Source organism: Penicillium cinerascens, assembly GCF_028974065.1.
Source record: "Penicillium cinerascens strain IBT 15544 chromosome Unknown scaffold_4_segment0_segment1, whole genome shotgun sequence".
In the NCBI taxonomy this organism is placed as follows: Eukaryota; Fungi; Ascomycota; class Eurotiomycetes; order Eurotiales; family Aspergillaceae; genus Penicillium; species Penicillium cinerascens.
In genome coordinates this window covers 242,785-265,407 of record NW_026695298.1, presented here as the reverse complement: position 1 = coordinate 265,407, position 22,623 = coordinate 242,785, and the positions used below count along the sequence as shown (strand labels likewise).

General features: G+C 52.8%; 7 protein-coding genes across 7 annotated transcripts; 4 read left to right on the top strand and 3 right to left on the bottom strand.

The window, feature by feature from the left end:
• Positions 1–339: 339 nt before the first annotated feature.
• Positions 340–1,543, bottom strand: N7498_009189 (3-isopropylmalate dehydrogenase; the record flags this gene model as incomplete). Its single annotated transcript, XM_058456245.1, has 3 exons — positions 340–544; positions 595–1,018; positions 1,072–1,543. 3 exons carry the CDS (start codon positions 1,541–1,543, stop codon positions 340–342), a joined length of 1,101 nt encoding a protein of 366 aa, XP_058303144.1.
• A 796-nt stretch (positions 1,544–2,339) lies between these two features.
• On the top strand, positions 2,340–3,752 carry N7498_009188 (HSP70/90 family co-chaperone CNS1; the record flags this gene model as incomplete). Its single annotated transcript, XM_058456244.1, has 3 exons — positions 2,340–2,634; positions 2,705–2,977; positions 3,037–3,752. 3 exons carry the CDS (start codon positions 2,340–2,342, stop codon positions 3,750–3,752), a joined length of 1,284 nt encoding a protein of 427 aa, XP_058303143.1.
• A 1,073-nt stretch (positions 3,753–4,825) lies between these two features.
• On the top strand, positions 4,826–5,356 carry N7498_009187 (putative endo-1,4-beta-xylanase; the record flags this gene model as incomplete). The annotated part of the gene is made up of 1 exon (XM_058456243.1): positions 4,826–5,356. The coding sequence occupies one exon, from the start codon at positions 4,826–4,828 to the stop codon at positions 5,354–5,356; it is 531 nt and encodes a 176-aa protein (XP_058303142.1).
• A 141-nt stretch (positions 5,357–5,497) lies between these two features.
• Positions 5,498–7,284, bottom strand: N7498_009186 (DUF2841 domain-containing protein; the record flags this gene model as incomplete). Its single annotated transcript, XM_058456242.1, has 5 exons — positions 5,498–6,048; positions 6,099–6,284; positions 6,341–6,778; positions 6,898–7,108; positions 7,165–7,284. The coding sequence occupies 5 exons, from the start codon at positions 7,282–7,284 to the stop codon at positions 5,498–5,500; spliced, it is 1,506 nt and encodes a 501-aa protein (XP_058303141.1).
• A 4,691-nt stretch (positions 7,285–11,975) lies between these two features.
• N7498_009185 (uncharacterized protein) lies at positions 11,976–13,426 on the top strand (the record flags this gene model as incomplete). The annotated part of the gene is made up of 2 exons (XM_058456241.1): positions 11,976–12,323; positions 12,681–13,426. Exons 1-2 carry the CDS (start codon positions 12,086–12,088, stop codon positions 13,424–13,426), a joined length of 984 nt encoding a protein of 327 aa, XP_058303140.1. The 5' UTR covers positions 11,976–12,085.
• Positions 13,427–14,180: 754 nt separating this feature from the next.
• Positions 14,181–17,457, top strand: N7498_009184 (putative nuclear serine protease HtrA2/Nma111; the record flags this gene model as incomplete). Its single annotated transcript, XM_058456240.1, has 4 exons — positions 14,181–14,594; positions 14,660–16,966; positions 17,022–17,219; positions 17,281–17,457. 4 exons carry the CDS (start codon positions 14,181–14,183, stop codon positions 17,455–17,457), a joined length of 3,096 nt encoding a protein of 1,031 aa, XP_058303139.1.
• A 1,026-nt stretch (positions 17,458–18,483) lies between these two features.
• N7498_009183 (uncharacterized protein) lies at positions 18,484–22,480 on the bottom strand (the record flags this gene model as incomplete). The annotated part of the gene is made up of 5 exons (XM_058456239.1): positions 18,484–19,038; positions 19,104–19,412; positions 19,464–22,094; positions 22,152–22,242; positions 22,302–22,480. The coding sequence occupies 5 exons, from the start codon at positions 22,478–22,480 to the stop codon at positions 18,484–18,486; spliced, it is 3,765 nt and encodes a 1,254-aa protein (XP_058303138.1).
• Between the last annotated feature and the right edge of the window lie 143 nt (positions 22,481–22,623).

Genomic DNA, 22,623 nt, shown 5'->3' with positions numbered 1-22,623 from the left:
AAGGAATTTCGGCCGTAGACAGAGTAGTACTGTAAAAGACTAAAAGGAAGGTGGATGAAACGAGTCGGGAGAACAGAGATACAGAGATCTTATATCCATAAAATGCCAGGCAGCGGGTGCTTGTTAAGGAAGCAAACATTTTATTCAACATCTCATTATTCTTTCACCTTTGTTTCATGGCAGGCAGAACACGTTTCAATGAAGAACCAGGCAACCCTTTTGTTAAATCTTTCTGAATATACAGTTTCGATAGTTTGAAGGGCAGGTTCACCCTGCACGCTGTGTGGAATCTGATCATCAAAATATTGCCATTGTACATTCTTTCGATCTCTCTCTTATTTACAATGCTGCTACGATCGCATCGCCAACCTCCTTCGTCCCCATCTTTCCTCCTAGATCCGGGGTCCGAATACCTGAATCAAGCACCTTGCGCACTGAATCCTCCACACGCCTGGCCTCGGGCTCCATGTTCAGCGAGTAGCGGAACATCAGGGCGACGCAGAGAATCATAGCCACAGGATTGGCGATATTCTGACCTGCAATTCTGTGGAGAGAGTTAGTGAATAGTAAGCAGGCAAGCTGATCTCGACTTACGTTGGAGCTGAGCCATGCGTGGGCTCGTATAGACCGTATGGCCGTGTCTGCATCTTCTTGTCCCCAGGAAGACCATTCAGACTGGCACTGGGCAGGACCCCCAGGGTCCCAACAATGGAGCCTGCCTGATCGGAGAGCATATCGCCAAAGGTATTGTCTGCCAGAATAACACCGTTCAATGACCGTGGATTGGTCGCCATAATCAGCGATGCCGAGTCAGCGAGCTGATGAATCAACTTCACTTGCGGATACTCCGTGGTCATGGTCTTTTCCACTACACGACGCCAAAGACGAGATGAGGCCAGCACGTTTGCCTTGTCCAGGGAGATCACGGGCCATGGCGGATCGTGTCGCAGGGCAACTTCTGCAGCTAGACGGGTCACGCGCTGGACCTCGGGCTCTGAGTAGAGCCATTCATCCATTGCTGATGATACCCATCAGTAAAGTGGAAGGATCAAGTGAAGGATTTCGGCTCACCGTAGGTTTCTTCTTCCACCTTCCGTCCAAAATAAGCACCTCCGCAGTTCTCCCGCACTACAACAAAGTCAACCCCCTCGATAATTTCTTCTCGGAACGGGCTAAACTCCTTCGCGATAGAGGTGCTAGGAGAGCTGGCAGAGCATGGACGAATATTGGCATAGATATCCATTGCCTTTCGCAGCTGCAACAGTCCTCCCTCCGGCCCGTCCAATCCACGACGAGCATTGTCCCATTTGGGTCCTCCAACTGCTGCAAATAGGACGGCGTCTGAGTCCAAAGCTGCCTGCTTGACTTTCTCCGTGACTGACTTGCCGGTTGCGTCAATGCTACAGCCTCCAATTAATTCCTGTCGCAGCTCAAACTTGTGCTGCGGAGTCTCTAAGGCCTTCAGCACCTTGACCGCCTCAGCCATGACCTCGGGGCCAATGCCATCACCGGGAAGTACGAGGATGTTGTGGGTTTGGGACATATTGGTTTGAATTTTGGCGAATTACCACAGCTCAAGGACAATTTGGTTTGATGTTGTGTATATCCTATCAAGCCTATATCGGCGTGTCGGTCTTTACCCCGGCGTGTGCGGGGTTGGGCCATCTCGGGCAAGGACCGATGTTATGACATCCGATATACGGAGGTCGACTGTAGCTCTACATGGGTGTCTTTCTGTTTTATTGGACTGGTATGTAAGCCCATGTGCATTCAAATCGCAACTTCCTCCACTATGTAGGTTCAATACTTAATTCGATACTTACGGGCGGAAGCATGATGGAACAAAGAACTCGTTGGCACCGGGCCAAAAGGATTGTCATAAAGACCTGTACCACTGAGCAATAATACCAAGCCCCGTAAAGTCTGCCAAGCCAATTCAGTAAACTACAAACATCCAGCCCGTAGAATTGGCTCTATAGTTAGTTACCTCACCTACGGTTAGGTAATCCGAGGCACCAAGTACGGTAGGGCAGGAGTCCCGCACGTGATCCCCTTGCAACGGGTTAGCGCATCATGTTTATGTCCCATTTTGTTATTTTATTCCATGTAGATCCCAGCAGCTGTTAAATATCATCTACATGTCAAGCTAAAATCAAGATATTCAGACTACTCTTAGGTACAGTACAACCTTGGGAAGTAGAAGTGACTAGTAAGAGATTACTAATGCTATTCCTGCCCGAGGCCCCACGTTTGCATCTTTTGCATCAAATTTTTGTCCCCGCAAAAAAGTTCACGAGCAACTGCCCCTCCAACAAGGCATTCTATACCAAGTCTACACCATGTCTCGGATCGAGGAGCTTCCGGATGACTTTGATGAGTCGCTCAACCTCAATGAGATGCCTCCCGAGGTGGCTCAGGACCTGGCACAACCCGGATTCGATGCCTTCGCTGCGTCGAACGAAGCGCCATTCCCTATTAACGAGGAGAGGCTGAAGGAAATGCAAAAGGATCTCAACGCGCCAGAGTTGCCGCCCGCTATTGCGGCGATTAAGTCGCATTCCAAGGAAGAACTTTTGGACATGATGAACAAAACCCCGCTGTTCATGACCGACATTGAAAATGCCGGTGACGAGAGTACGTCTGATCTTTCCACCGGGAGTTTTCTAGAAGCGCCGGATTCACTAACTTGTCTCCTTTTGAATAGATGGCGAGAACGTTCTCCTAGATGCGCTTACTGCTATGCAAAACGAGGGTACCCGAGGCGAGGTTGCGCAAGGTTTCAAAGAGCAGGGCAACGAAGCCGTTCAAGAATTGCGCTGGATCGATGCCAAGGAGTTCTACACAAAGGCTATTGCTGTCATTTACTCCAAGGAAGATAAGTGGGAAAAACCCGAGGATGTTGACGCGGAGAAGAAGCTGCTGCGGCAGATGGAGGAGCTGTCCCATATCAACCGAGCGTTATGTAACCTCGAGCTTGGTATGTTTCTTGTCCTATTCTTACAAAATTGGAGCATGTCACTGATCCCTCACAAACAGGCAACTACCGATCTTGCACTCTGGACTGTGCAGCCACCCTCAAACTCAACCCGAAGAATGTCAAGGCCTTTTACCGCTCCTCGATGGCTCTGTTGAAGCTGGAGAAGATCGACGAGGCCGAGGACGCCGCTTCAAGAGGACTGGTAATCGATGCCAATAACAAATCCCTTCAAAATGCTGCCAAGCAAATCGCAGATCGCAAGGCCTCAGTCGCGCGTATTGTCGCCAAACGCAAGGCCGAGGAAGAACTCGCACGCAAGAAGAACCTGATTCTCAGCACGGCTCTGCGTGCCCGTCAAATCAGAACCCGCAAGACCGACCAGCCTCCGGAGATGGAGGATGCTAAGATCAAGCTTGTTCCCGATCCTCTCTCGCCGGAGAGCTCGGTGGAATTCCCAGCCGTCTTCCTTTACCCCATGGATGCCCAGTCCGACTTCGTCAAGGGATTTTCAGAACTGCACTCCATTGCAGACCATCTTGAATATATCTTCCCTTTGCCTTGGGATACTAAAAAGGAGTACTCGATTAACGGAGTTGAATGTTTCATGGAGACTGTCTCCGGCGGTCTGATCAAGGCCGGCAAGAAATTGCCCCTGTTGCAGATTCTTACTGGTGGAAAGGTCGAGGTCGTCGATGAGCTCGTTCGGATCTTCATCGTGCCGAATGCCAAGACTGGTGCTTTCATCGCTGAGATGAAGGCTCGCAAAACGGGTTGAGATTGCGCGCCACGAGCTCGCTAAAGCAAGCATGAATTCACCAGCTGCAGAATAAGCATGAACCCACCGGATCATGTGAGCGCTTTCATTCCAGTGAAGAAAACAGCCCATAAGGCCCACTTTTGAATCGGCATGGCGCTGGGCTTTCCGCCGCCAGCTCGGTGGTCAGTGCATCGATGACGAGACGGATTCAGATCGGCATTGAGGAATGGAAAGTAAGATACCCCGTTCATTGTGTACATAGACAAGCCTCGAGAGTTTGTATAGATTATTCACCTGACGTCAAGATGCGTACGAGCGTCGTTGGAATTTACACTTTCAACCATTGATCAATATCCAACAATTTCAAGGCAATGCAGAAATCGGTATGGCAAGATGGTGCTATTCAGTTGAGAGAGCGAAAGAGCATGGAGATATTTCTCGGCCTTTCTAGGCTGAACTCTTGGCCAGGACATTCAGGTCCACATGTTCCCCGTGCGCGAGGGGAATGCACAGGAAATACCACTTGTAGAATTTATCCGAACATTCATGCTGGTAATTTAGCCTTTGCAATCATTTAAATTATGACGAATGCGGGGATAAGCATCGGCAGGGTTCAGTGCATCAGGTTTTGCCGTGCGGCGAAGACGGAGGTTCCTCCGGGATGAACCCTGCATTAATTCGGCGAGTCACAGAATCGGTCATCATAAGGTAACTGGTGAGCTCTTGAATTTCTACATGTATTGAAACAGTCAAAGATCACTTGGTTGATTGGTTTGAGACAGCATTTCTCAGCCTTGATTCATGTCCTTCAATCATAAACTCTCCGTCGCGGCGCTGAGACCCGATTTGGTCGGCGTGCACTTGTTCCTTATGTTCCTCTCGTGTGAGTATGTAGAAGCTCAATTTGAGCCTAAAAAGTGCCTTCTGTTCAATCTCTGTGGCTATTGAGAGCGTCGAAAAACAGGGCCAAAACCTGCGATGACATGGATTCTAGACTGGATTAGAGCAAGCGCCTTGTTCTCGGAATATCCGCGTCCCCTGCATTGACTGCCTTGGGTGTCGAGGTTGCTATAACCAAGCTCGACGTTCGCATGACTCTGCCCTCGGCAAACGCTCTTCTCTCTCGGCAGTCGACGGACTACTCCAACACTGTCGCTGCATGCGTTGAGACGGACGGCTGCGTCGGCGTCACTATCTGGGATTGGACGGACAAATACTCCTGGGTCCCGGGTACCTTCCCTGGACAAGGTGCTGCGTGCCCCTGGGATGATTATCCGGTGAAGAAGCCTGCTTACACCTGTATTTTGACTGCTCTGGGTGGCAGTGGGTCGGTGACTACTACTGCCACTGCGGGCTCAACTGCCACGAAAAGCTCGGGGTCCAATGGCTCGACAGGGGTCGCTCAGCATTGGGGCCAGTGCGGTGGTCTGGGCTGGACTGGAGCGACGGCTTGTGCCGATGAATATACTTGCACCTATTCCAATGACTATTACTCGCAGTGTATGTTGTCGAGTAACTCTGATGGGATACGGGAGCTTATCAGATTGAACCTTACCGGAGTAATTTTCCTCCATTATCGCACCAATGTTACTTTCGCATTCAGAAACTATAAGTGGACATGAGCTTATCTCCATTAACCCTTAACTCAACTTAAACACATTGGGTACGGTTGGGAATAGATAGCGAGCATTCACAACGTTCATTGTCGTGGGACATTATGTAAGGAAACTCGTTATCGTAAAGAAAAAAGACTGCTGACACGCTCAATTATCGAAATAGTAAGGGAATCCGTAGATCTCTATGTTCTCTGCGAAGTTTTCTGCCCCAGGTTGTACCGTGTTCGGGCCCCCCGGTTGTGGCAAGCCTTCAAGGTTATCATACCTTTCTGACAAGAACGGTTGGGAGCCCACGAAAACAGGAGAGTAGTATGGAACAGAAGCCGGACTGGTACTTGTAGATGGGCCTGCTTCGCTAACGGGACGTTTTCTCTTCAAGTCCTGTGGTGATGCCGAAGAAGTATGCTCGAAGCCGGGGTGTATGGGGAGGTCTTGTTGAATATATTGCGAGGGACTTGGGGTGGCGGCGTGAGGGCTTGGGGTTAGGTTCGTCGGCAAATCGGGACTGGGTACAAGTAGAGGCTGTGGTATGTTGCTGCGTAAAAGTCCGTTGCGTCTACTAGGTGTCTCTTTGGTCGACTGTCGACTAGCGTCTTCTTCTGCCGGGGTGGCTCTTCTGCTGGCTTCTCCCTGGTGGACAGAGAGTTCTACCGCATCTGGGAGGTTCGCTCGTAACACGGATACCGTGGTTTTCTCATCTGCAGCATATGAGTTAGGCTCCAATTGGCTGAATAATATGAGCACGTACCGGCCACACCATCTAAAAACTTTTCCTCCGCTTCTCTCACCTCGTATAGTTCATCCAATAGCTGCAATCGCTCGGCTGGGGAGATTTGACGACGAATTGGCTGCTCTGCTTGTTCAAGTCTTCGGGCGGTGACTCCGTTGCTCGCGCGCAGGTCACAAAGGATGTGAACCAAGAGTCTAATGCGTTCTGGAGAACTGGTCAGTAATGGTCCGCGATGATTGGAAAAGAGGCCGATTCATTACCAGCTTTGGGAAGATGGTCTGGCTCTCGGTGGCTCACCCCAGCCGGCCACCATGGCGGCTTGGTCGCATCGGGCTCAAGCTGCTGGGTCCTACCAGCAACTATTTTCCGCCCGTTGTACGGATAGTTGACCTGCTTGCGGGGCTCCACGAGCTTGACGTAGGCTTTGGCTATAATTCGGCAATTCGTCTGCTGTAGATTTTGGAAGACCTTCTCATAGTAGCCACGCAAGAAATCCGTATCACTGATGGAGATCGTAGCCTTTTGGTTGCTGAGACTTAGTTCTTCGTTCCAGGGCTTCCTTCTGGGCTGCTGGACTTGCGTAGGCCATGGTTCCTGTTGGCCGGGCCATAACGCCGGTTGAATTGGCAGCCCAGGGGGCATCGGCACTTGAAGGTGTCCTTCAATGCCCGGAATGTCAGCAACATGAGGCGCATGGCCTATTGGGGGGGGAGAGAAGTCGGCTCGCTCGGTTGTATTGGGCGATGTGCCTGTTGTGCGCCCGGCTCAACTACTTCTGGTCAGAACAATCCTAGCTGCATCCAGGTATGTGACTTACACTGGGAATGTGACGGACCCAGGTCGCTTGACCTGGCCACGGCTCTGAGAAACTCGTTGGTGACACGAGGAGACAAGATGGTTTCGCGGCTATTGGCGATAGAACGCGATGCTTCATGGCGCAGATTGCCATCTCGGTCGATATAGATGAGGGCAAAGTGTGGATAGGTCAACTCGCCCTGCTGATTTCGCCTTGACATGGTCGCTGGCACCTGTGTCCGGTGTCAGCTTTCCTTCCAAGACGGCGGTCAGGAGAGAAAGACGGTACCATGCAGCCAAGGCTCGTCGAGGGAGGCCTCAAGTCAAGCTTGTACGGGTAATTGTATAGACCAAACGGTTCCCAGCAGCCAACGGAAGATGAAAAGGAGGGCTTATAGCCAGGAAGCATGTTTGACGATTGGAAGGCACAAGAACGCCAGAGGCGCTCAGGAAAAAGAGTAAGAGAATCGCTAACCGCTTTGGTCCCACCAGACCTCCAGGAATCCAGAGATTTATAGACAGGCTACTCAGCCACCGTCACTTCTGTGGCGCACCTAGGGGCTGTAGAAAGTGTGGAGAACCAGCTCTAGGCAGGAGAGAAAGTGTGCGAGATGAAAAGCCGGGAGTTGTAGCAAGATACAGTCATGGACGCAGTCGCCGGGCCGCTAAGCCCACGCACTACATAGCGTGTTTCCTGGAGGTAATTTTTTTCTTACCGGCCCTGCAAGTATCAAGGATCGTAAGTCCCGCAGGAACGCCAATTTTAGGTCTAAGATCCCCGATGTTATGACACCCCACGCACCGCGTGTTTTCCGTTATGGTACAAAGGGATCGTCTTGGCATGCCGCAACTCGGAGCCTCAGCTACCATGGGTTTGTCCCAAGGCGTGACCAATGGAGGGAGGAGCACACCGGGGGGGGTTGTCTTAAGTCTGCCGGACCATGGTATCTCATTGGAAGATGCCCATGCTCTATCGATCAGCTAGGTGCTAGCTCGAGACTCTCCACTCAAATCAGCGTGTTCCCTGCCCTGAAGCAAGGTAAGGCCGAGCGGATTACGAACGGTTTCCGGTTGTATCGGCTCTGGAATGCAGATCAGCGGCAGTTTGTGACACAAGTACGATTCCTCCGCCTTATGTGTGCCCTATCCGACGTTTTGACGGCCTCGATTTCTGCTTTCGGCTGCCTGCATAAGCATGGAGACTGAATCAGGCATCTAGGGCAATCTCACGTCCCCCATGCTCAACTGCGAACCATCTTTAACCTTACCATGTCAACCCCCGGTGTCAGGCTAGGTGTTCCGCGTGATGTGGACCCTAAGTCCAGCCTGTAGACAATGCCGGTGTGGCGTTTCGTTCATTTGTGAAGATCGGCTCACAGGGCGTTGAGACGGCCCGCGTCCATGCAACTTCAGATCTCTCCCTATACGATACCCGTCTGAATCCACATGGCCTCCATTTTTCTCCGGGCTTCATCCTGGTTCTTTCTTTTTCTCTCCGGGGTCTATCCAGGCGACTGGATTCTTGGGTAGCTCGTATCGGGTCTTGACCAGCTCAGAACCACTATCCCGGGTGAAAACCCCTCATACAAATGTGCACAGAAAGCCGATCAAATCACCGATTGAGAATTGGGGTTCGAGTCTTCTTCCACGCGGATCCACACTTGCATATCTAGACCTTTCACCGCTGGACCTTTCCTCAGCCACCCCTCGGTCGATCTTTGGAATTATTCATAGATTTGAATTTTATTTTCAATTGCATCGGGTTACGTGGCTTGGTAGATGTTCTCCTAGTTCCCCTCATTACTGGCTCAAGGGAAATGTTTTCCCGTTCTCCGCTTCCCAACCATGGACTTGGGACAATCCATAAAATCGTGTAATTTATTATGATCAGAGGGAAAGGACAACGGGGTGAAGATGTCTATCAACAGCGTACCTCCGAGCATATTGAGTACATCGTGGAGGCATTTCTCTTCCGGGTGAGGTGCTCGGGGAGCATTCGGTGAAGTAATGCAATGTGTCGAAGCATCAGCATGCACCGGCTGGAGCCCGTCCTAGTCGCGGGGAATCCCTGCCGGGAATACCTAGTTCCTAGCTTGCGAACGGCGTCCAACCGGGGACCAAAATACACCAAGGTACCATAGGTATAGACGCCACGATGTGGCTGAGTCGGTCCACCTTCGATCGCCATGTTTTCAAAACAGCCGATCCTTGCCTTAGACATCGGACGAGAAGGTTTCCCCGCGAGGAGAGCTGAAACCTTGAAAGTCAATGCGACCCCCAAAGTGGAATCCAGGGCAGAGCCACATTTTCTCCGGCTAGTTACTACTGGCTATCCTGAACTACTGTTTGCCACCCCTGGGCATGACGAACGGCCTAGGCTTGTTACTTTCGGCCGGCCGGCCGGCTTCAGCTCGGCCTGGGATCGTGGAATTCTCCCAATATGATAACCGCCCTGTGATGTGCTCCCTTACAGCTTAAAGTCGGCAGTCTTCGAGTCCTGGGGGTACTCATCCTTAGCTCTCTGGCCCACATCCACTGATCAAATCCCGAACCCCGTCCCCGCCGAAGTGCTGTCACTACTGTAGCGTGCCGATCTCGATGATGAGAGCCGTTAGCCTCGGAGAAACTTGAGGCCACCAGTAGCCTAATCGGGACGGATCCATCGATCGGACTTTTGCGAAGAAAATGAAACTTTGCTAGATATCTCATTCGCCGGAGAGTTCATACCATTCCAGGCCGGTATCCTTCCTCGGTCGCTCATCGCAGATCGTCCTAAGTGGGACCGTTGCTTTTTACTCGGGCTCGCCGATACGGTACCGGAGAACATCGATCAGAGTTTACCGGACTGCAAGAAATTATGTAGGCCACACCACTTAAGCGTTGATAAATCCCTTTAACGGTTCTCTGTTTGGGCCTGAGGGTCTATTTTTGTAGTTCCCATTGGGCTTCCTTTTCCTTTTGGCATCGGGCGAAAGAGGTGGGCGAGAGCTTATCGTTATAAGGCTCCTGATAGAGTTTGGATGCATCGCACAAGATCAACCCTGGTGTGGCACGCCCCTCATTTGCGTCGTACATTGGACCGCCGGAGCCAAATAGCAAGGTGTGATATGCATCCTCGGCAGTTCACTGCAAGTCAGTCACCTATTCTGTTTGTTTCGGGCTGATAGATACTCGGTGCCTCGTTGCTCACGTCGTATCCATGCAATTCAACCCAAGAACCGGGATCATAGGTACGATGATACTGTGACTCAATTGCTGCATTGCATGATACGAAAGCGAACGAAAACGAACAAATAGTAATGTATCGTTTTCGGCATGCTATGAGAGAAATAGTTGCCTCTGCACCACTCCCGCTTGTCGGTCAAGGCAATGAGCCACACATCAGTGCATGACGGGAGGAAGAACTCCGAGGTCTCACTGTGGCTAGCTGAACGAGCTGTCAGTTCATCCTGGAAATGCCCGGGCTCCATACTGTAATCGTACAAGGAAGGGATCTCCAACATGCATTTCCTGGAAACCGGGAAAATTGGATCCATCAAAACGGGCCGGTGGCGTCAGCGATATTCAATGGCCCACTCCGCTCTTACAGTAGCGAGCTGCAGGATTCCCATTCCAGATAACCTCCCACGGTGACTGTGGGTCTTTTGGTAAGATAATGAGCCTTGTCGAGTGGGAACTGCATGCCCGAGCACGGCCCCTCCTCTTGTCACGAACACTGCAGATTGCAACGGGAATCTGAAGCCCTCGATTGGTTTTTGGGGCAGCAATGAATTGATCAGGGGCTAATGCCTCATCTGATATCATGTTCTGTACGAAGTCGCCGTTTGTTGCCAAGGACTTTGGGTTCATCACTTTATTACTATGGTTGATGGGTTGAGTCGTCGCTCACCGGCAGTGCCACTACCGTGTACCTACCATTATGCCACTCACCTCGAGCAGAAGGTAGTCTACCGATAGAATGTAGAAGTTATAGATGACAAGTAGGTCTGCCGATGCCCACTGAGTCTCTTTATTCAGCTGAGCTTTGAGAGGGCTAGCAAGGTGGCTACCTCCCGGGGGCTAGGGAGTTGTCAATTGCCAATTGCCTAGCTTCCCTTCCTGCACCAAAACAAGAATCAGATGAAGCGAAAAGTGTATCGACAGTCTTCCATCGAAAAAATGCCTGCTTGGCCAGGGGCCAACTTCTTGGATCCGAGTCTATCCCATGGATAGGGAAGGCTCATAGCCACAGTCTAGTCTATCGGCGCCACATCTCAGGCCCGTATGAGGCGCAGTGCTTTGGGCTGAGACGTGAGATGAGGTACATGAGCAAGGGACTTCTCGTGGCGCCGATCAATGCTCTATAGACGCACGATGACGAATTGAAGTCCCACAACGCAGGGCAAAAGTCCCGCGGAGCCAAAGATCGATTTTCATGCCTGAGGCTGTGAGAATCCACGTGTTTGTATATTCCCAAAGAGGAGTAGCCTTGAGATCACATGCAAAATTTCCCTTGTAATTGTAATACCAAAACACACGCACCCGAAGTCCACGCGAGAGCCTATAAGTTTCTCGTATTGTACAGCGGTGAAACGAGATCGTTTCTCTCGTCCCGTGACTCGCTCCTGTTCTGTCGGCTTCCCACGTCTCTCCGATACTTTGGCCCCAAGTGTCAATTGTGTCAAAGGATCTTGATCGCATCCGACGACCATACACAATCAACCCGCAATATCGCAAGTCCAGCAGCCAAATAATCACCGCCCAACGGGTCCGTGTCCCCACACCAACCGAAAAGGCTCCGCTGCATTAGCCCGTCCGCCCACGGCTGATCACTCTGAATCCGGACCACGCCCACCAAAATCTGTCGTTGCTCCCAGTCCAGCTGTGTCAAAGAGAAGGCCGATCGTGTTCTAGCACCCCCCTGCCTTTCTCTGCTCCCTGGACCAATTATCGTTCCTGGTTTTCGAGCTCCCTTCCTTCGCTCAATCCAGAACCCTCTGCCGCCTCATTTCCGCGATCCCGCCTATCCCTGGATTCCCGCGAACGTCCAACGCCTGGCTGGTCTCCCTTCGCACTATCCGATAGTCCGTGCGGCGTGCGTAATTCAGGCACCCCCCTTCTTGCTACCCTAGATTCAAAGAAGCGCGATAGGGCCAGACAAAAGAACGGGATTATAGCGGGCCAACTCTGACGCCCCGGCCCCCTTCTGACGCCAATAGTTCGGCACTGTGATGGGCACGCCTTATTACACGATGGACCCCAATGCTGGCTTTCACGCTGGCTATCCCGTGCCGACCCAAAGCCCCCAGAACCAAATGGCGTTCTATCCGAATTCGATCCCCCAGTACCCCCAACCCAAGACACCGCAACAGCCTGGACAGCAGCAACATTCCTTTGGCGCCATGCCACTGCAGCCAGGCGGTCCCGGTGGAGCTATGATGCCCTCAGGGTTTCCCCAACAGTCGTCTGGTACGCGGTTCCCCCTTTTTCCCCCCCTTTCTATGATTAGCCCTGCACACCTGTCACCTTCAGCGGGGTCGACCTACTGCTCTAGAAGCTCCTAGGATCAAAAAAGCACAGTCCGCCTGAGGCTTAAGATAGGGCTGAAACTATTCCCCTGGCTCCTCACGGAACGCACTTGCTTTTCCCCGCTGGAACCTGCAGCTGCAATTGTCATCGTTGATGGCGCCAGTTTTCGCTTCGACTTTGGCCTTGGCGATCCTGGCCGCTGCGATTCGCCCGTCTCGGACTTAATGCAGTCGAGGCATCCTGGGTGGCGAGCCTATCGCTGATTGACGTGGAATCTGACCGCTAACGTGACAACAGGGCCTATGGACGCTTTCTCGGCGTCGTTCAACCAGCCTACCGTCCCGGCATCAATGCCTCAGTACACTCAGCCCGGCAACACACCGAATCAACCCTCCGCTGTCCAGCAAACTTTCAACCAGAACATGGCTACCATAAATGCGAACATGCTCGCCAATCAATCGAAGCCCCCGCAGATGAACTCCCAGATGAACTCGCCTCAAACCACCCAGCCCGGAACCCCCATCCAGGCCCAGGCCCAAGCTCAAGCTCAAGCTCAAGCTCAAGCTCAAGCTCATGTCCAAGCTCAGGTCCAGGCCCAAGCAGCAGCACGGGAGAAGGCCCGGGTGACCATTCTTCTCGAGATCAACTCGACCCTACTGCAGGAGGTGGTGAATCTGCAAGCGGCCGGGAAGGCAGGCACTGCACCTACCGCGGACGCGAACGCAGAGCAGAGTGACGCTCCCAAACCCACCCCGCAGAAGCCGAGCCAGGAATATATTGAATGCATGCGACGGTTGCAAGCCAACCTAGCGTATCTTGCGACGGTCGCGGAGCGGGCGAAGAAACCGGGTGGTGCCGTTCCCCAGGCCCCAGCTATTTTGACTGCCCCCACGAGCGTGCCCGCCGTCAACGACTTGTACAGCAGGCTGAACGAATTGTTCCCGCGCTCGAGTCAAGGCGGCACACCTCAAACCCTTAGCCCGGGGATGAATCAGGGCAACGGTGGCCCAAGTCCATCGCCCGTGTCGGAGTCAGTGGTTTGAAGGCCGGAACTTGGTGCCGTATCTCTTCCTTGTGGGGAAAAACGACTTCCGATTCAGTGCTAGATGATCTCCGTCTCCGATCCGCCGGTCATGCGGACAAACCCGGACTCATGTGCCCCCCCCTCCATGCTGCAAAAGCCTGGGACGGCGCCTCCCGCAAAGCTCCCCGCTCTCCCACCCTGTTAGTGTCACTGTATGAGCACCTGCCCTGGTAGCTGTGGCCCGGATGTCACCACCAAGGAGTCTCGAGCAGGGATAGGGCCGCTAAGGGTCATTTGGAATGGGACGGGACCCTTGAGGGACTTGGAAGTTGGCCCTCTAACAATAGATGTATTCCAGTTCAGCCTATGCAAATGCACTTGACATTGATCTTGATACTACGTATCGCTAACCACACCTCTCCGTAAAAAGTATACATAAATAGCGACGAAGATCGGCGCGTGGCTTCGCCGAATGATCGCATCGTGTGAGCGGCCACCGCCCAATCAGCGCTTCTCCTCCACTCCGCCTCATCCAAACGCGCCTGGAGCTACGGAGGACCTCTGCGGCTTTGCGAATGTCTTGGTTGGTGTGCAGAAGAAGCCTCAAGCTATCTGTATCTACTGTGCATTGGCCTGTTGCTGCTGTTTTGTTACCTTCTCCGCCTTCCCACCGTCGTTTCTCCCGCCAAACCTCTTCTTTCCACCAACTTCCTTCTCCGACCTTCCTCCGAGCTCAACCTTCCTCCCGATCGCCTCTATCGATTGCTCGGATAATGGACGCAAGTGGTGACATCGGCGCCAAGCGCAAGCGCAGCGCTGTCGCCGGTGCTGCGGAGCGGCCGGTCAAGCACCTCAAGCCTGAGGGATCGGCGCTAACCCCCGGAGACTCAACCCCGGCCAATGGAACGGTATACGATATCGAGGAGGATGACGATGCTAGCCGCATGATACCTGTTGGCCCGGCGCAAGCAGACTCGCCCGAATGGCAGGCCACCATTGAGACCGTGGTCAAGAGCGTCGTGTCTATCCACTTCTGTCAGACCTGCTCTTTTGACACCGAGCTTTCCATGAGCAGTCAAGCGACTGGTTTCGTCGTTGATGCTGAGCGCGGATATATCTTGACGAATCGACATGTGGTGTGCGCTGGTCCATTCTGGGGATACGTCATCTTTGATAACCACGAGGAGGTAAGTCTTTTCGGCGGGCAGGATGAAGCATTCAGCGGTTATTAATTCTTTTATTTGATTGTTAGTGTGACGTCCGTCCTGTCTATCGAGACCCCGTTCACGATTTCGGCATTCTCCAGTTTGACCCCAAGGCCATCCGATACATGAACTTGACCGAGCTCAAGCTTCAGCCGGACGCTGCTCGAGTTGGTGCCGAGATTCGCGTGGTTGGTAACGATGCGGGTGAGAAGCTGAGCATTTTGTCCGGTGTGATCAGTCGATTGGACCGTAATGCACCGGAGTATGGTGAGGGATACAGTGACTTCAACACAAACTACATCCAGGCTGCGGCTGCTGCCAGTGGCGGTAGTTCCGGAAGTCCTGTCGTGAATATTGACGGCCATGCCGTAGCCTTGCAAGCTGGTGGTCGAGCCGATGGTGCTGCAACCGACTATTTCTTGCCGCTGGATCGCCCGCTTCGTGCCTTGGAATGCATCCGCCAGAGCAAATCTGTCACTCGAGGCACCATCCAGACCCAGTGGATCCTCAAACCGTTCGATGAATGCCGTCGTTTGGGTTTGACTCCCGAGTGGGAGGCGGCCGTGCGAAAGGCAGCGCCTACCGAGACCAACATGCTCGCAGCTGAGATTATCTTGCCCGAGGGACCCGCAGATGGCAAGATTCTCGAAGGGGATGTGTTGCTGCAGGTAAATGGAGAGCTTTTGACCCAATTTGTCCGTCTTGATGACATTTTGGACTCCAGTGTGGGCAAGACAGTCAAGTTGCTCGTGCAAAGAGGAGGAGAAAACGTTGAAGTGGAGTGTGAGGTCGGGGATCTCCATGCCATCACCCCCGATCGGTTCGTAACTGTGGCTGGAGGAACTTTCCATGACCTTTCATACCAGCAATCTCGCCTTTACGCTATTGCCACCCGTGGAGTGTACGTGTGCGAGGCAGCCGGTTCTTTCAAACTGGAGAACACGCTGTCCGGGTGGATCATTGATTCCGTCGACAAGCGTCCGACTCGAAACTTGAATGAGTTCGTCGAGGTGATGAAGACCATCCCTGATCGCTCGCGAGTTGTCATCTCCTACCGTCATATTCGAGACCTCCACACCAAGGGTACTAGCATCATCTATGTCGACCGTCACTGGCATCCGAAGATGCGCCTGGCTGTTCGCAATGATAAATCCGGTATCTGGGACTTCTCGGATCTCTCTGATCCCATTCCGGCCGAGCCACCCATTCCTCGCAAGGCGGACTTCATCCAATTGGATGGTGTGAGCCAGCCTGCTGCTGCTGAGATTGTCCGCAGCTTCGTACGGGTCTCTTGCACCATGCCTCTGAAGCTTGACGGATACCCTCAAGCCAAAAAGACAGGTTTCGGCCTGGTGATTGATGCCGAGAAGGGTCTGGTCGTGGTGTCGAGAGCGATCGTTCCCTATGACCTTTGCGACATCAATATCACAGTGGCCGATTCGGTCATCGTCGGTGCCAAGGTTGTCTTCCTGCACCCGCTCCAAAACTATAGTATTATCCAATATGACCCCAAGCTCGTAAATGCGCCTGTGCAAAGCGCCCGACTCAGCACGGACTACATCAAGCAGGGACAGGACACTATCTTCGTCGGTTTCAACCAGAACTTCCGCATTGTCGTGGCCAAGACGGCCGTCACCGATATCACCACTGTTTCAATTCCCGCAAATGCGTCGGCTCCCCGCTACCGCGCCATCAACCTGGATGCCATCACTGTTGATACTGGACTCAGTGGACAGTGCACCAATGGTGTGTTGATCGGCGAGGACGGTGTGGTGCAGGCGCTGTGGCTAAACTACCTCGGTGAACGCACGCCCAGCTCTCACAAGGATGTTGAGTACCACCTTGGTTTCGCCACGCCGTCATTGCTTCCGGTCACTTCCAAGATCCAGCAGGGCGTCACCCCCAAGCTGCGGATCTTGAACATGGAAAGTTATGTCGTGCAAATGAGCCAAGCTCGCATTATGGGTGTCTCTGAGGAGTGGATTCAGAAGGTTGCGCACTCTAACCCATCCCGACACCAACTCTTTATGGTCCGGAAGGTTGACTGCCCGCCGGCGACTTTTACTGCCACCGAGGGCATCGACAGCTTCCAGGAAGCCGACATTATCCTAACTCTGGATGGTCAACTCATCACCCGCGTCTCGGAGCTCGACATGATGTATGAGAAGGAAGCTCTAGATGCTTTGATCGTCCGAAACGGTCAAGAGATGCACATCCGAGTTCCCACCGTTCCTACAGAAGACCTTGAGACCGACCGCGCTGTCGTCTTCTGTGGTGCTGTTTTGCAGAAGCCCCATCACGCTGTGCGGCAACAAATTTCCAAACTCCACAGTGAGATCTACGTGAGCGCAAGAGTAAGTAGCGATCTTCCTACCTCGAGTTGACAAGTATGGCTAACCATGTTCTTAGAGCCGCGGCTCTCCTGCCTACCACTACGGTCTCGCCCCTACCAACTTCATCACTGCTGTCAACGGTGTCCCAACGCCCAATCTCGATAGCTTTGTCAAGCAAGTTCGCCAGATCCCGGACAACACCTACTTCCGTCTTCGTGCCGTTACCTTCGACAACGTTCCGTGGGTAGTGACTATGAAGAAGAACGATCACTACGTAAGTAACTACTGGATTACTCTGATAAACACATGCGCAGGTCTAACATTTTCACGTACAGTTCCCCATGTCTGAGTATCTCAAAGACCCATCCATCTCTGCGGGCTGGCGCACTATCTCCCACGATAAGTCCGGTGACAAGCTCGGCATCTCTCCCGACGCCGCAAACCTGAACCCCGATGCAATGGACGAAGGCTTGGAGGGTGGAGCTAGCGACATGGAACCCGACATGGAATAGACCTAACTAGATTTGGTCTTTTGGGTAGCTTGGTGTCTTGTACAATATTTGGATTGACGGCGCGACTAGGTTGGGCTGGGTTGGGGCTTTTATTTAATCACTGGATCTGGTCTCTTCCAGGGTCGCGTATGGTGTGATTTGCGGTCTGGGTAGAGGGCCACTTGAGTACAAAATCAAAAAATTCCACGATGCCCAGGTGCAATCTACATAATCGAAATCTTTCTCGTGGGAGTATCGATCATCATCCAAAATTATTACATATTTATTGCGATATTGTATCTTGGAAGCTTTCAAGTCTGTTAGCTGTTAACAATTATATATTTGCGGGATGCCCCGGGCCTATCTAGCCAACTTGGATGTAAAACCAAACGTACTAACAAACAACCGAATGTATATTGAAAGCGGGTTGAAACAAATTACGAGAAACTAAAATGCAAAATGATACGAAAAATGAAGTGCATAGCGCGAGCGCCATGACTGTGCTAAAAAGACAAAAAGAAAATTGAGTTTGCATCATCCGTGAATCGAACACGGGCCTCGTCGATGGCAACGACGAATTCTACCACTAGACCAATGATGCTGGGTCATGTAATGGTATGGCAATGAATGCTCTATTAACTATCTACACATGTATCTGCCGTAGCTGACTCTTCCCACGGTTTACACTCGACTTCATGTTATTGGAACGAGGACAGCAGAATATTGAAACAGCTAAGACTATACTTTAAGTCTATACTTCGAGTGCCATTTGACCAATGTGAATATAGAATGATAACGGTCCCAGGGAAAAGTCCGATTAATAGCCATATGCACCGGCGGATGTGTATGCGACTGTGGTCTAAGATCAGAGCAAATAACATCTCGTAGCAGGGTAAAAATACAAGATTGAACGCCGACAAATCAAGCCTCCCAAACACCAAGAACACCATCTCTGCAAAGAAAATACTCCATGTCTGCCACTGCTGTTCACAATGAAATTTCAATCCTGTACGGAACGCTTTAATAGCCAGTACACGGTCCAGCCGTTCATGAATTGAAGGACCATCCGCCGTTGAGCCGTAGCCGTTGTCGCTCTGCGATGTCTTTCCGAATCTCATCCTGGGTAAGTCCGTCCGGTCCATTCCAGTTTGCACTACTGGTGCGGTCACGGAATTTCTTGATCCTCTTGTCGGTCTTGAAGGTGTCCTCCAAAGAGAAGGGTGCAATAGGACCGAAGATCGAGTCGACTTCCATTCCGTCCTGGTGACGCAGAAGATCCTCCAGCACCTTGGGCTGGGCCCAGTTGGGTACGGGGAGCAATTCAGAGTCCGAGTCCTCGTCCTCGCTGTCCGTGGCGATTTCAGGAAGGTGGATGTTCTCACCATTGGGGTATTTCGGCGATGGCTTTGCCACGGGCGGGGGTCGCTGAGCAGAGCTCGGTGCAGACGGCTTCTGCGCAGGTGGCGGAGCGTGAATTGGCTCGGCAAACGGAATCTTACCTGTCGCATATTTGGAGTGATCCCCAGGGTGAAGGGGCCGCTGGGGCGGCGGATACTTTGAAGGTGGTTGTCCCATGCCGGACAACCCAAACATAGACGGGGCCTATGCGGGTTCCTAAGTTAACACTAGGTCCGTCGGAGTTGTCATGAGAAGATACAAGTACATACCTTGCGAGCACCAGACTGGCGGATCGGCGGCTGCATCGGAGGTCGCACCGACTGCATAGGGTTGTGTTCATCGTCCGTCTTCCGTCGCTTGAATTCACCAGAAGCCTGCACATTACTAGGCTTGGTAACTGCTGGACGATGACCACCTTCTTCGTCCTGGGGCCTCTTGGGCGGCTTGGCTGGGTTGGGAGCCGGCGGGTTGATTGGTCGATACTGCTGGGTTGAGCCCAAGCGAGATGGCGGTCTCGTCGCTCCCAGATCATTCCGTTGAGACTGAGAGGGCGCCCTCTCGTGCTGCAGCATCGGACCCTGCCTCTCATTAGCAACATTGTCAAAAGGTCCACAGAAGGGCATGCATACCTCATTGGTGGCCTGCTGGCTACCCTGTCTCTCGTGCCTCCGGGCATTCTCCAGTCGTCGCTTTTCAATCGCTTGCATCTGAGCAGCCTTCTTGGGGTCTTCCTGAGCAGATCGCTCCCGACGCTCTCGCTCAGCTTCGGCACGACTTTCGGCACGACTCTCAGCACGACTGCGCATCTCTTGCCGACGAGCCTCTTCCTGTTGTTGTTGAGCTGCGCGCTTGCGTTCCTGCTCACGCTTTTGCTCTTCCTTTCGGCGCTCTTCCTGTTCCCTCTTCCTTTCACTTGCGAGCTGAGCCTTGCGCTGCGGTTGCGTTTGACTGGAGATGGTGCTCTTGAAGCTGCCCGTGGAGGAAGAGGTTTGAAGTGATTGGTTGCTGGCCTTCTTCTTCAGGGTTGTCTTGGGCATAGGGGCAGGGGCAGGAGCATTTGTCTCTTGGACGCTCGAAACTGAAGATGAGGGCATTGGCATACGGGATAGTGTACTTCCCACGCGAATCGAGACCGGCTGGGGCTCGGGTTTTTGGACCGGTTCACGGGTCGGCTTGGGGCGACGATCGTTTTGCTTGAGTTGGGGAATGGAGTATTTGGAACTCTCATGGGTCGACTCAGGCCTGCGAGGCTGTTGTCGCTGCGATTGCGTCGACTTCTGCGATGCTCGCTCCTCCGGCTCGACAGACGACTTATCTTCAGCAGCCTTGAGTTGTTGAGCTCGTTGTCTCTCCTGCTCCCGGGCTTTCTCCTGCCGTGCCTCTTCTTCCTGGCGCTCCTCACGTTCCTCACGGTCCTCGCGCTCCTTCTGCAGACGCTTCTCTTCCTTCTCAGTGGAGCTTCGTGTCCGGCGGGTCTCTTGTCGTGGTGGGCTAGAGATCTGGTGCGACTGGGTTCCTTCTTGATCATATTTATCATCGACTTCAGCGCTTGTCTGCTTGGGAGACGAATTGTCGACTCTTCCTGTGCTGCCAGTGCTGGAGAACAGGCCCTTGGCAGACTTCATGATGGACTGAAGTCTCATCTTTGAAGCACTTAGCGGTCCGTCGAAGCGCCTAGGAGATCCAGTAGGAGTGGTGGAGGAGGAGGTAGCAACAGCAATATTAGACGTAGATGCGCTTTGCTGGTGACCACGTGGGCGAGGAGATGAGAAAATTGAAGTTGCTGTCTTGGGCCGCTCCGACTCTGCAGAATGCTGTTTCTTCTCCGAAGAAGCGTCTTTCTTTCCGGCCGCCGAGTCTCGATCCATATCAAAGAGTTTCTCCATGACGTCCGTAGTCTTACTTTTCGAAAGGGTCGGTCGGCTGGGCGAGCCCAAAGGCTTGATCCAGTCGCCCTCATCACCCACTGTTGGTTCCGGCGCCACGGGCTCACGCGTCTTCTGGCTGGACTCTTGCTTTGCCTCTGGCTTGGAGGCTGGCAAGTCTGGATAGGCTACCTGAACAGCAGACTGGCCAGTAGATAAGCCAGCGATGGATGGAATTGACTTTCCGGGTCGAGATGGATGGTGTTTGCCGAGCATGCTGATCCTTTCATGGAGGCTTTGCGCAGACTTCTTGTTCTGCATTTTGCTAGCCGGATCCATATCCGTGTCCTCGCCTTGCTCTTTCTCATCATCGACATCCATAGAGCCGGAATCGGCAACATTATCATCGGATGTAGCCTGTGCTGTTTTATGGCCTCCAGTTTGTCGTCCAAAGTAGCTGAGGCGACTCGCGTTGTTGAGCTTGGGAAGGTCAATGTGACTAGTACGAGAGAGTCTTGAGCCTCCCATGCTCTTGGTAAGAGGTTCCCGCGCAGGGAGAGAGGCGAAACTCAGACTGCTCTTCCGCACTGGCAGCCTTTCGGGAGTAGAACCGTCCGAGGGGGATCCGATATCGTCAATATCGTCAAGAACAGTGTCTTCCTTTGTTGCCTCTTCCATTGCGGTCTCTTCCATTTCCACGCCCTCATATTGGGGTTCTTGCGCCTTGGGAGGCTCAGCGGCCGAGGCCTGCTTCGGTGAAGGGTTAGACTTCGAAGTCAGCTCGTCAACCTTTTGCGGCTTGGCTTTCTGTTGAATCGCTGCTCTCTCTTGTTGCTTGTGCTTTGGCTGTGCCGTGACTGTAGGTGTGGTGGTCACCTCAGATTCCACATCTTTGGATTTGGCCTCCTTAGAACGAGTCTCCTTCGAGCGGGTAGTACGCTCTTGCCTCGGGGTCGTATCTGTATTGATCGGCTCGACAGTCTCCCCGCGGGCACGAACATTCTCCTGCGCAGAATGGAATGAGTCGTCTGCCGTCTGCTGGCTTATCGAGACATCGGCCTGGGTATTCACTTCCAGGGGCTCGTCCGCCTCCAAAGGTTGTGTAGACATCTGAGTGTCTGGTTGCGAGCCTGGCAAAACCACGTCGTCGTCATCCTCCATGCCATAATAGCCCGAGTCTGTATTATACTTCGGGAAAGAGTTCAAGTTCTGACTGAGGTCTGGATATTGGGGGTGTGACATCTTTCCTACTTCGTTGATGCGGGGAGCGGCTGATGTTGTAGCCGGGGCCGCGGAGGCGGCTGTTTTCGAGATCACACGGTGAATGAACGGACTGGGACTGATAGTATTGTTCTCCGTTTGTTTATGAGCAGATGAGAATATCTCGCTCAGTGGCTGCAGGTGGTGGGTTAGGCTGACCACGATTGTGGGTGACGGAACCACGGGACTCACCACTCGGTTTTCTTCCGCATTTCGCTTCCGAGCTGTGCGAGGAGTCTTGCCTCTCATCTTCCCAGGGGTTTTGAACACATCCGTAAAGTTTCTGGGATGAAGGTCAGCCTTGAGGTCAATGCCCGCCCGGAGTGACTGGTCGCGACTCACGCTTGGCCGTTAGAGAAGATCTCCGTCATATGTTCGTTCAACCAATCCATTTCGTGTCGAACGGGGTATTCGACCTCCTCCATCTCTTGTTCGAGCAGCTCCGTCACGTTCTCTTTCTCTGCCGCGATCCATGCGGCAGAGCCGACGGGCTTTTGTGCCCGCGCGCCGGCTGCGGCCATGATGTAAACAACGCGCCTGGTGTCGGGGGAAAAACCGGGGTTGGTGGGCGCGATAGATGTTGATTTCGAGCTATAGACACACGATTATTGCAGGTGGCTAGTCATCGGGAGTCGAATGGGCGTGGGATATCGAGGTTGGCGTC